Source organism: Schistocerca nitens, chromosome 5 (assembly GCF_023898315.1).
Source record: "Schistocerca nitens isolate TAMUIC-IGC-003100 chromosome 5, iqSchNite1.1, whole genome shotgun sequence".
In the NCBI taxonomy this organism is placed as follows: domain Eukaryota; kingdom Metazoa; phylum Arthropoda; class Insecta; order Orthoptera; family Acrididae; genus Schistocerca; species Schistocerca nitens.
Genome location: NC_064618.1, coordinates 244,579,777 through 244,592,891, shown reverse-complemented (window position 1 = coordinate 244,592,891; position 13,115 = coordinate 244,579,777). Strand labels below are relative to the sequence as shown.

The 13,115-nt window shown below is 36.2% G+C and overlaps 1 protein-coding gene across 4 annotated transcripts in view; it reads left to right on the top strand.

The window, feature by feature from the left end:
* Positions 1 to 13,115, top strand: part of LOC126260954 (uncharacterized) — a 190,809-nt gene that overhangs the window by 57,600 nt on the left and 120,094 nt on the right. For all 4 annotated transcript variants that reach the window (XM_049958470.1, XM_049958469.1, XM_049958467.1 and 1 more), the window contains exon 7: positions 5,041 to 5,365. In XM_049958470.1, the coding sequence (XP_049814427.1) occupies positions 5,041 to 5,365 (325 nt within the window). The remainder of the gene's footprint in view (positions 1 to 5,040; positions 5,366 to 13,115) is intronic.

Genomic DNA, 13,115 nt, shown 5'->3' with positions numbered 1-13,115 from the left:
CTATGCCTGCTGCGAACAATTCAATAGCCATACCAGAGTCAAGATGTTTTATTTTCTTCCACCAAAATTCACAAAATTCATTCATGGTGTTGTGGTCTACTTGATATTTGCTACCACTCCAGAAATCCACTAGCAACTTCTGTTGCATTTCTGATGGTCATTATTCTTTTAAAAAGTTGTCCTTAAATTCTGATAGGTCATTACAAATACTAGACATCACATTAGCCTATCTAACAGGTTCCCTCTTAAAGGTCCTATACCACAAAGGATATTTGTTTGTGTTCTGACCAGAATACAGGCAACATATCCAGGAATTCATATGTGAACAACTTTGGGTACACATTTCCGTGTGGATGGAAGTAATTAAGTTTACTTCACCAAATGAAAGCTGCATCTGCTGAAGCGACGGACGAAGCGTGCACACCCCTTTTTGACAATTTAGCGATTGACTTTTCATTTTTGATCAGTTGCACATCCAGTGTCTGATGATGCACAATCCGTTTTCTTTGTAACAGTTCATGCTGTTCACTCTGCAACCAGTGCCTGAGTTATATCTGTCACATGACTTACTTCACTTAATTCCTTTGGCCCCTATGGGGGCATAGGGCATCCAGGAGAACTCGCCATCTCTCTCTGTCTTTGGCAATTTGCCTCAATTCTGCTCAGGTCTTGCCAACTCTTTTTTTGCTTTTCTCTGTCACATGCCCTTTAAAATTGTTACATTGTTCCAGACTGTTTCAAACTTACATTATTGCTTATGCTAGTAAACTTATTATCAGTCTTACTTTCATATTCAGTTTGTCTTACTCCATCGCTTAGGTGAAAGTGCGATTACCATTCTCATTCTATTCCAATGTTTTCGAGATATTTGATATTGATTGTTTGTATCATTCGTCACAATTACTGCATGCTGCATCAGTTTCATTATCTACCTTAGTAACAATATTTTTCTATTGTCTCTCCACCTGGAGTTTCAGCTGCGACTTATATTTTGTAAACTGTTCATCAACATCACACTTTACTTCAGTTTTTAATCTCGTCATTTCTGAGGACATATGAGAAGTTACCACTTGCACATCGTCATTTATTTTCTTGATTTAAATTTGCACTGCTTTGCTGAATTAGTCAGTCAGTTCTGTCTTGTGATTCCCTTACATTGCAGTTATTGAAATCAGCAAGACATTTTGCCTATCAGACTTTACTTTTGGGGCTATTTGCTTCGTCACATCATCTGTCATTACTTCAGTGTCATCATTGCCTGCTTGCACTGAATTGCGCAAATTAATTTCCAGTGGATATACTTTCACTTGCGCAAACTCTACAATCACGGGAGATTCTGGTAACTGGGTATCATCTGGATCTCTAATTTTATCTTGAATCTTGCATTCAGGCATATTGTGTTGGTGCCAAACACAACAGAGTTACAGCAGCCAACTCTAAGAGGATATGGAATGACAATACCCTACTTGACAACTTAGTGTTGGACACAAGTCTTTGTTACGAGAGGCAGTAGTTTCCAGTGGTGTGTGGCACTTTCTTGGTACTGACCTACCTGCTTCAACCTGTGAAGCTAACCTGACCTTACATTTGGTGCAATTACGAGGTCTCTGTGCTCCAGCGTGTGAATTCTGTTTAATTAACTACAATAACACTTGATGAAATTGCTTACAACTACCAATAAAGGGAAAGTAATTCTGATAGGAGTGAACTATATTATATAGATCCCATTTCCTCAAATTAAGTGGTTGTACGTTCATCATTACATCGAAACAATTTCAAAGGTTTTACGTTTTATAGATATCACAAGATAGCTAGTTCTGTGTTGGGAAGATGCAGTTAATGCTCTTTGCCACACTGGTCTTCTCACATTCCCTTAGGATCTTTGGGAAGGCTGCAATTTAATAATCCAAGTTAACAAATCTTGCATATTTTAAGTCATGACCAAAGGATCATCAGTGGAAATAATACCACAATTTGTGAGTAACTAAGAGCTTGCCAGGGTGCTACACTCACCTACCTTCACACATTGGGGTGCTGTGTCGCACACGTCATAAGCTTTGTTTGTGAACTATTTCCGTCTAAGCCTCAGCAGTTTTTCACCATCGGAAATATACTTCAAACACATTATTAAAGGCCACCTCCTGTGCAACTGTACTTGGACAGTGTTACATAGCACAGTAAGTGCCCAGTCAAAACTTATTGTGCCATCAAGACGTAGTGACCCTCACTGCATGTCCGTCCTGTTCAACCACTTAACCACGTCTCTCCTAACAGTGTCATGTCCCCCCATTGCTTACGATTCTTAGTGGCAGTGATTTCAGACATTACTGTTCGCCAAATATTACCTCTGCTTGCAATTACATCATTCACTCCGATTGACATACTTGGGGACAAACTCCAAATAATGGTTTTATAAATAGAGCGATTTCTCTGTGGTCCACCACAATAAAATGTATCATCAACTATTTTTCCTTCTGCGCTGGGTCCTCTGGTGGACTCTTCCACAGGGATTGAAGGATGTCTGCCTCTGAGAACTGCACCTTAACTTTTACATTTGGACCCTTTCCTGTATTCCTGCATGTGCTCCTACCCTTCCCAGGCCCTGCTGGTTGCACCCACCATATGACTGAAAATATAGGGGTTGCTGCCTGTGCCTATCTCTGAACATGCCATCCGGCATACTTGCGCTCCAGCCACCTCTGGGTCGATTCTGATAGGTTCTCATAATTAAAACATAAACATCTCCACTCTACTTATTCAGATTGCTTTATTAGTTTTACCCTTCTTATCGCAATAAAATCCTGTATCATTTCTTAGGTTTTCCAATTAGTTACATTTCTGAATTGCTGATCTTAATTGTTTAAATTGTTAATTATCACCTTGGGTTGCAGAGTGTTATGACAGCACACTGCCACATCGCATGCTGCTTCAGACTGTTCCGTACTGGGTTAGTGGGCAGGGCCCTATAATGTTTGCCAGAGGAGCAGCAGCCTGGAGAGCGGGCACTGGGTCAGACGGAACATTCGCTGTGGTTTGTGTGGTGGGCCATGAATGGGTTGTTATCTTTGAGAGTTGCTATGAGTGATCTTTCTGTTTTTTCATTTTTCTTTTTCCAGATGATTAATTGCGTAGATTACCCTTCAGCTGTTGGTGTTTGCAAGTTGTGTGATGTGTTTTTCTTTTGGTGTTAGTGATTGTTTAGGGAATGCGAGCAGGGAATAAGAATTTATCACTCTTGATGTCATGTTGTTGTGCTAGTATACTTTTTCTTGAGAGAAATTCGTTTGACATTTGTTAACTTGTGGTTAGCTTTGCTCTAGTTGTTTATGTAGTTCTGAGTGCTGTGCCGATTAGCCTGGCATCTACTAAATCTGGTGTGCTGATGATCTGTCGTTGTCATTTAGTAATATTCATGAAGAACGGGTTCCATCCCACACAAGCGTATCCATTGGAGGGGCTTGTCTTTTGTTCCAAATATTTCCTTAAATTGAGTTTTAGTGAATAAATAATAGGGTAATGTTGCTCGCGGTTATATTGCAGCCACTCGAGTTTGAATGGGCTTAGGTTACCAAATTTTTCTAATACGTCACAAGGTGTTGGTTCTCATATTTATTGTTTTATCGCTAAGTTTGAGTAATTGTTTGTGCCTCTGTTGGTTCCCAGATTAGCTTTATGTGGGAGCCACTGGTTTTTGGAATTTTTAAATAGGGCAGTCACTGTGGTATCCAGCTGAAGATGAATTCTGTTGTATTATTAATATAGTTGTGGTTGTTTTTCTCTTTTTAACCTGTCAGTTGTTGTTGTTTGCAGTTAATGTTTGAAATTCTGAATTGTAGTGGAGCTAATGCCCAGTATATATGTTAAGTTGCCTAAAGCAGCTCACTTGCTGTATTTAGTTGTTGATCTCCATGTGAGGTTACACTTCAGCCTCTATGAAGCTGATCAGGATCACATTTCTAAATATGTTATGAAACATGTTCAACCTTAAGCCTTGGACAGTGGTAATTGGTGTGTGTCTTAATTGCCCTAGTTGGTTGTTGGTTCTAGTCTTTGACTTGTATGTTGTAATTGGAGACTGTTTCAGTATCATGAAAGGGATAAATCCCAGCTCTCCACTTGGGTATTGCTCTTTGACTGAGCAGGGGTTTCAGTGCTCAGTTTCAGTAAACTTATGGGATAGTGATTACTTATCAGTGGATCACTTGATTAGTCAACAGCAAAAGCTGCATTTGCATTATAAGCATCTTTTTAAAATGTCAGCTCTTCACAATTTAACATATTTAGTACTCCATATTTAGTGCAAATATTTCTTTTTGTACCACCCAATGTTCATTGACCAGTTAAGCATTTACAATACAATTTAAATCATCTAAGCCGGCCGAAGTGGCCGCGCGGTTAAAGGCGCTGCAGTCTGGAACCGCAAGACCGCTACGGTCGCAGGTTCGAATCCTGCCTCGGGCATGGATGTTTGTGATGTCCTTAGGTTAGTTAGGTTTAACTAGTTCTAAGTTCTAGGGGACTAATAACCTCAGCAGTTGAGTCCCATAGTGCTCAGAGCCATTTGAACCATTTTTTTTTAAATCATCTAAATTTAAATTTTTAGTTGTTATTCTATTAATGTGTGCCATTTGTTTTATCACCTGCACATTGCCTTTTCATAAAGTAAGGTTTTTGGAAAATCAGATCTCCCATTTTTATCTTTGATGTCATTGTTTCCTTTAGCTTCTAAAGAGAGTAAATCTGATTTTCGAGTGCAGTTTCATTTTTTTTAAGCAATGGAAAGTTCTGGATAGGCTAACTCCAATCTTGCTATTCACCACTGCTCTTTCTTTAACATCCCCCTTTTTTTTAATGATAGTTGTTACCAAACCCTTACTAATATTGTGTGTTTTGACAGTTAATGCTTTTCATTTAGTTAAGTTGCTAGTAGTAAAATCTTTTCAGTAATTGCGACATAAGATCTTCATGTACCCTGCGTAATGTGATACAAAAGGAATACCTTTGCAGTGATCTAAAAGAAGAATAAAACATTGTTTTCAGAGAGTACAAGCTTCTGAGAAAAATTGAAAAACTCCAAAAAAGAGAGAAAAGGCTTGAGAAGAAATTGGATGCAAAATTAGAAAAGCTGGAAAATAGAACAAAACGAATGCTTGAAAAAAAGTCGCATTCAAAATCACGCAGCGAAACTTTACCTGAGAAGAAATCATTAAATAGGAAACGAGTGGATGTTCCAGTTGGTACATACTTAATGGATGCTGTTCTGTTAAATGTTGGATCAAAACCAGATTTACACATCAAGCTTGGAGAATCTTTTACAAAAGTCTGGGAGATTATGAACACCGGCACACTGCCATGGACAGATAAGGTAAATAATAGTGTGTTGTCATGTTTCAGAACTGTTCTTGTGTGTGAATTTGTAATATGATGCATTACTGCATTGCTGTAATGAAAGAAAATTTAGCCTTTTAGTTTGGAAAGGAGAATGATTTTTGTGGACATTAATTATGTGTGCTTTTATTTAATTTTTTCTTGTTTATTCGGAATTAAGGGAGAAGAGAGAGAGTTAAAGTGACAGAAATGTGGTGATGTTGAGGAACTGATCAAAAAATGCTCACTTATCTTACAATTTTTAATTTGGGTTTAGAATTTTGCAAAACTGAAGAGAAAGAGGTGCCACAGATGAGATAAATAATAAATAGATCAGTTACATAGAGAGAAGTTATTCAACACTGTGCAGACTGCAAATTAAAGTAGAAAAAAAAGTTTTATTTCTGTAATACTTTTTCTTTACATTCCTTTCATTCCTGCCTGTATTAGGTTTCTTTTGATCTTGATTGTGGATAATTGGCATCCTCTTTTCCACATATTGTGGCAGCTCGTGTCCATTTGTTACTGCTGAAGAACAGTGCCAAGTTCTGGTAGCAAAAAATAATGAACCTTATTTTATATCATTCCTATATTTTTATGTCCAGTCTTCTACTAGTGAATTCGTACAGTGTGACTTGGATTTTACATATGCTTTAATGTTGTAGCTACTAAGAATATTTATGTTGTATTATATGAAATGTACATTTATTTATGTAGTCAGTCATTCATTCATCCAGGAATCACCTTACAATGATATAGGATTTGCCATCCAAATTTACTGCAAATTAATAGCTCAGAACATATACATACACACTGCTTTAAGAGGATAGGACAGGTGATCACCTGTGGGCTTGATGAGGGGAACCATCTTGGCATTTGCCTGAAGTGACTTAGAGAAACCAAGGAAAACCTAAATCAAGATGGCCAAATGCAGTAGGCTCCATCCTACTGAAAATAAGGTCAGTATCTGTTGCAACTGCACTGCCTCATTTGGTTGATCCCTATTGTGCAGTGATTCTTGATATATACACACTCTTTATCACTGCATACATCAAGGACCCCCCACTGATGACTCCAGAACCATTAACTTGCTGCTATACTCCTTTGCACTAACTCCAGTCCATTTGGAACACTGATTCCAGTCCATTCTGAAAACTGTCTACATTCCCCCCCCCCATCAGTCCACCTGAAAAATTAAATCAGCATCCCACTTCGCATGATGAGTGAGTCGTTGAACTCAGGAGAATGACAAGATGTTGCTCTCATATGCTTTAGATCTTGGCACATGATTTTCTTATAAAAGTACAGTACTGCTGCTCTGATTCCTCTAAGTAATATTTGATTTTGAAGTATTCAACATTTCAGCTGCCTTTTAAACAGGTGTATTTTAGTAACTTTTTTCACCTCCCTTGGGATTTTATGCAAATTTCTTCTAGGCTAGAAATGCTGTATTGAGTCTTGTGTGTGTGTTCCCTTGGTAAATAATAAGTCCAAACTGACTCTTGTTCCTTGATTATATATAGAACTATTAGTGAAATAATTTTTAATGTCTTCCCTGATATACACAACTGATTGGTAGACATGCTTACTTGCTGGAGTAAAACAACTCAGTTTTTTTTTAAACAGTGTTATGAAAGGGTAGTTGCTGCTCACTATATAGCAGAGATGTGGAGTGTGTGTGGCCTCAGCAGTCAGAGACTGCAGTCATGCGTGTGAGGCGCGTTTGTGTGCATGCGCGCTCGTGTATGCGGGCGCACGAGTGCATGTCCTATCTCTGATGAAGGCCTTGTTGGCCAAAAGCTCATTTTCTGGTAGTCTTTTTGTTGTGCCTGACTGCAGCTCAGCATATCCACTACATGGTGAGCAGTGACTACCCTTTTCATAATATTGTTACATTTCATCCTGGATTTTCCAATTTTCAGTTTTTTAAAACAGTTCTTTACAGTGTGCCTGATAACTGCTTCTAGTTATTATTCTGATGCCCCTTTTCCACATTTTAAAAATTATATCCATATTTTCCACATTCGATTCCCAGAAAAAATGTCATTGATAAGAATTGAGTGTAAGACTAGTATGTCACCACAAGACATTGACTGTTACAATCACATGATAGAATCCTAAGAGCAAAAAATGCAGATACCATTCTTTTTGCCAGAATCTTTTTGTGTTTTTCCATATTAATTAACAATCAATATTCATCCATAAAACCTTGTGCTAGTTGCACAATCTACAAATTTATCAGCTATGCCTAATGCAACAGAATTGTGTTCCTCTTTATGCTGAAGTGCATACTGTTTTCTTTATGTTCTGCATTATAATTACTCATTGCTCAATCATAAACATCCTTCAGAATTTCATTTGATTTCTCTAATAGGAGTTCTGGTGTTTTCTCAGTGACTATGATGTTGTCATCACCAGCAAAGAGAACTTTTTCTCCGTGTCTTATACTGCCTGGAAAGTCATTTGTAAATGTGTCCAGGAAAAAAAAAGAAAAAGGAAAAAAAAAAAAAAGTTTAGTAGCTTGGCCGCCTGAGTAAAATTTTCTATTTACTGGGTGAAGTCCCTGATGTTTAGTGGACTAAAAATATTTTTAAAAATTTTATATTGTTTATCATTTAGAAATGGTGGCTATTTTTGTTTCAGGCTGCAAGCTGTGTTTTGATTTTGCAAGCATCTGCATTTTTTAAATTATTAAGTAATTAATTGCCCTAGGCCTTTCACAAAAAAAAAGTGTTTAGTTAAGTGTGTTCTAGCCTACAAAATATAACTGTTATCGCCTAGCTGAATCTATTCCTTAATATATTTGTAATAGCTAAAAGTTATTGTCCGCAAATTAAAAGATCTCAATTTTTGAACAGTGGTTTCTCACAGGAGAAGTAATTTCTCAGCCTTAATAATTTTTTGTGCTAATACATCATGTAGTATGGTTACTTCTTGTAGAGTATCAATGGTGAGAAGATTACTGATAAAAAATAACTAGTAAATAAAACATATTTTTTGAATTTTTAAATTTTTTATCCTGAAATGTCTTTGTTGGGGGACCAAATAAAAGTCTGAAAATTACAAACTTAACAGACATTTATGATATCAAACTTCAGTATAAATTTCAGCTTTAAGATCCAATTGGAAGTTATGAAAAAAATTGCAAATATGAGCCGAAAATACATTTTTTAACATTTCCAATATCTAGATAAAGCAATAAAATACATCAGTTGCATAATTTAAATTTGCCAACTAATTACATTATCTTGTTTTCATCTTATTTCTTTTTACTACAACATTCATTGAACATCTGAGAAATTTCTTCACTCAGTTTGGGCATTGGGTTAAAGGTTAGCCCAGTCACAGTTGTGAATTCCAGGGGGGAGAGCTTTTTTAGTACATTTTTAACTGGTATCAAAACCTCATCCTTACTTAGCTTTTTTGAATGAGGTCCTTGGTCCTGGCGGATGGTAAAATATAACATGCACATCCTAGTATTGACAATCAAAACTATGAACTTCAACAATCCACCATTATAAATCAGGGGATGTTGATGTAAACTTACGCTTAAGCAAATTGTGTGACTGGGGTATAAAACAATGAAAAGATCAAGTGCCTTTAGCCTTCTGACAGTCACTGAATCTTTCCTCCAACACTTTGGTATAGAGTTCATGTATTTCCTCATATTTCACAAAAACATAGGTAATCCCTATTACCTGTTCATTACATAATTTAAACATTCCTTGAGGTGTAAAGATATGGTTCTCATAGGTCCTCTGCAGTCTAGCTTTCCTGACAACTTGCTTAGTTGTACCTCCAACATCATCATATGCGTTCTCCTCATGGCATGATGGAAAAAAGTGCCATTCTGCATCAAGTGCACAGTCTTCTTTGTCAAAGGAGATGTTAATAATTTGTTTTTTAAATTTTTATATTGGCTTGCATCGTCATCAGGGAAGTAGATCAGTTTGTTTATGGCAGTGTATTGCTGTTGTGTGTGGTTTGTTAATTGCAGTTGAAAAGCGAGCACATTGTGTTCACTTATGACACAAAAACTGTGACTCTTTATTTTGTCTTGAACTTTATAATAGAACACAAATGGATGAACTCTGACGTGTTTGTTTACCTAGTGGTGCCATTGTACTTAATTTTGAACAACAAAGGAATAAAGTTTGTAAGAGTCAGCAAGAACTAAGCATTCCTCTACTACAGAGGTTTGCATTTTGTCTTTCAGAAATTTACCCTGGCAATAAAATGATGCATGTTGGGTTTTCAAGGTTAGCTACAAACACATGAAAAAAGTGATTGTTTGTATTCTATATTGACAGGCATCGAATCATCTTGTTCCAGTTCTTCAAAAATGGCAATTGCAGATTGTTTGCCTGGACAATCTTGACATTTTCACATGATCATACAACTATAACTGTCCATATTGCACGCCACACCTTGCCAAAAGGTCTTTATAGTCAACTCTGAGATTGGTCCCATCTATCATCAACTTTTACGTTCTGCTGATACAAACAAATGCAAACATTATGCTGCCAGATGCCCCTGCAACAATACGCCATTTCAATCTCAACTTGCAAAATTTCGATCTTCCAGTTTCAGTGTCAGGTTTTTCTTTTTTGAATTCAGTGAATAGTTTATTTAAATGACTCAGTATTAACCTTTTTTGTCTTTGAATGTTAGTAGCGTCTACCCCCCCTCCACTTCCTCCACAGTAACACAGTCTTTTTTGCCAGGATCTTGTTGTCATCTTTATAAAAGGTAATAAGCTTTTTGGTAGTGTTTGCATCTATCAAAGTAGGTGAATCTTTGATTTGTAATGCAAGTAAAATTCCCTGTTCTTCCAATAAATGCCTTGTTAATTTAACCAAACATTGTGACACATTAAATTCATCACTAACTTTTACTCAAACAAGAATTTGGCAGTAATCCGATAGTTTAATTTTATCCCCTTTGTTTGAAATATGCATGAAGTTTTTAGCTTTTCCATCAGATCATCATATTCGGTTGGTGAGATTTTAGAACTTCCATCTGGTCTAGTACAAATTTTCTTTTGAAATGAAACTTCCAAATTATTTTTACAGCAAGTTGAATCTATTTTTTAATTTTCTGAACTACAAAAATCCTCAGAATTTTGTGACCCAGAACTTCTAAGCTGTCTCTTTCCCTTTATTTGTTAATTACAAATATCTCAGGATAACATGTTGGACACAATGGTTTTGCTGGTGGTATTGATAAAAGGGCTTTTATTTTTAGTATAATGATCTACCATTATTTCTCTCAGACCTTTTGTTGTTGTTTCTGAAAAGGGCCGAAGCAAGACTGACCATAAAGGTGATAGATTTTTTTTAAAGTATTTCATTTCATGGTATTTCCAAATTAATTTAACCTCTGAGCCAACTCTTAAGAAAAACATGTTTACATCTTTATTGTAATCTTCCATTAAAGTAATGGCTTTGGGAAACACTATATATGCACTTTTGTGATAACCTTCATTAACAAGAACACAGATAGAACACTTAGACTCAATTTTTTTAACTGCACACTTCAAGACTTCGTAGTTAACTGAGTATGAGTGGATGGATGTTGGTGGAAGGAAGCAGACAACACATCAACTTGTCCAGACTTTTCTGGAGCCTGTACATAATTGCAGACGCTGGCTCCTAGCCTGCTGAAACTTTGAGCAGAGGGTTGGCTCAACAAATAATCATTAGTTTCTTTAAACTGATGTATTTAAATTGTATAATTGATTTACTGCATGTTCTTTGTAAAAACATCCAGTTTTTACTTTCAGTGAATCAGTGTAAAACCAGTTGTAGCTAAATACTGTCTACATTTGTGTACATAGCTTAATAATGTACGTTTTGGGAAGAGATCTGATACGGATACCACAAGGCAGTGCACTCACCAGCACTGCATGTAGCAGCATTTGGTCCACAACATAGTGTTCTTGAAACACCACCATCTGATAATGAGTCTGCGGCGACCCGAAAACATGTTCAGTTGATTAAATCATAAATAAGTGACTGGTTGCATATTTATTATCAGATAAATTGCCAATTTAAATTGCAGTCGCAGTTCGTCATCCACGCTGGATATACTGAAATTATTTAATTGAAGATTGCAGATAAGAATATAAAGTGTTGTCTTAACTCATGAGTTGGCTCATAGGTTAACTCAACTAGCATGTACCAAAAAATTAAATACGTACAGAAGCTTCATCATCTTTTTATCCAGTCTTGCTTGGACCTTTTTAAAAAAAATGAGAAGCCTATAACGAAACATCTGAGAGAAGTAACATTTGATCATTATTCTAAAAATAAAAGGCTTTTTATCAATACAATACCAGGAAAGTCATTGTGTTCAACATGTTATTCTAAGATATTTGTCATAAACAATGAAATGGATAGTGATATTTCAGATAAAGAATTTTGTGACTCTTCAGAAACTATAAAAAAGTGGATTTAGCTTGTGAAATCCAAGGTGTATCACCTGCTACTAAAATTAGAAAACAAAGTGAAGAAAAAGTACCTTTTGGATTGTGTGCAAAAATTGAGAAAGTGACAATACTGTCAAAAGAATTTGGAAGTTTCGTTTCAAAAGAAAAGTTGCACTAAACCAGATGAAAGTTCTAAAAATTCTCCAACCAAATATGATGATTTGACATAAAAGCTAAAAACTAAATGTTTTATTTCAAACAGGGAGGATAAAGTCAAGATTATCAGTTTACTACCAATTCTTGGAGTTTAGCGAAGATTGGTGATGAATGTAATGTGCCAGAATGTTTGATTAAATGAACAAGGCATTTAGTAAAAGAGGAGGGAATTTTATATGCATTACAAGAGAAAAATGCACCTAGTTTCATGAACGGAAACACGTACAAAAAGGTTATTAGGTTTCATGAAGATTACAGTAACCACCAGAATATAAATTTGATGATACATGGGGTTAATCTTAGAGTTGACTGTTAAGACCTTTTGAGAGTTCTGATTTGCAATAGTGATAGTTACAATTGTATGACCATGGGAAAATATCAAGACTGTCCCGGCAGACATGCTTTACTTGACATGTTTGAAGAATCAGAACAAGATGGTTTGATGCCTGACAATATAGAATACAAACAAAGGGTTACACAAGACAAAGTGGAAATAGTGACAATTAGAAAACCATGGGAAGAGATGTTTGAAGTGTTGGCAGCTAATCTTGAAAACCTGAAAATGCATCAGTTTATTGCAAAATCTCGGGGTAAATTTCTGAAAGACAATAAGCAAGCCTTGGCAATTGATGAATGCTTGGTTCTTGGTGACTTTTATGAATTCTATTCCGTTGTTGTTCAAGATGAAGTACAAGGGCGCCACTGCGTAAACAAACAGGCCAGAGTTCATCCATTTGTGTTCAATTATAAAAATCAAAATAAACTGAAGAGTCACAGTGTTTGTGTCATAAGTGAATAACTTGAACACAATGCTACAACAGTGCACACTTTTAAACTGCAATAAACAATACACACAAAAAAGCACCACCCTTACTTAAACAAACTGATCTACTTCACTGATAAAAATTAAAAAAAAAATATTAACATTACCTTTCACAAAGAAGACCATGCACTTGATGCAGAATATCACTTTCTTTGTATCAAGCCATGGGAAGAATGTGATGGCATCGAAGGTACAACTAAGCAAGCTGCATAAAACCTAGTCTGCAGCGGACCTATGAGAACCAGATATTTACACCTCAAGAAATGTTTGAATTGTGTAAAG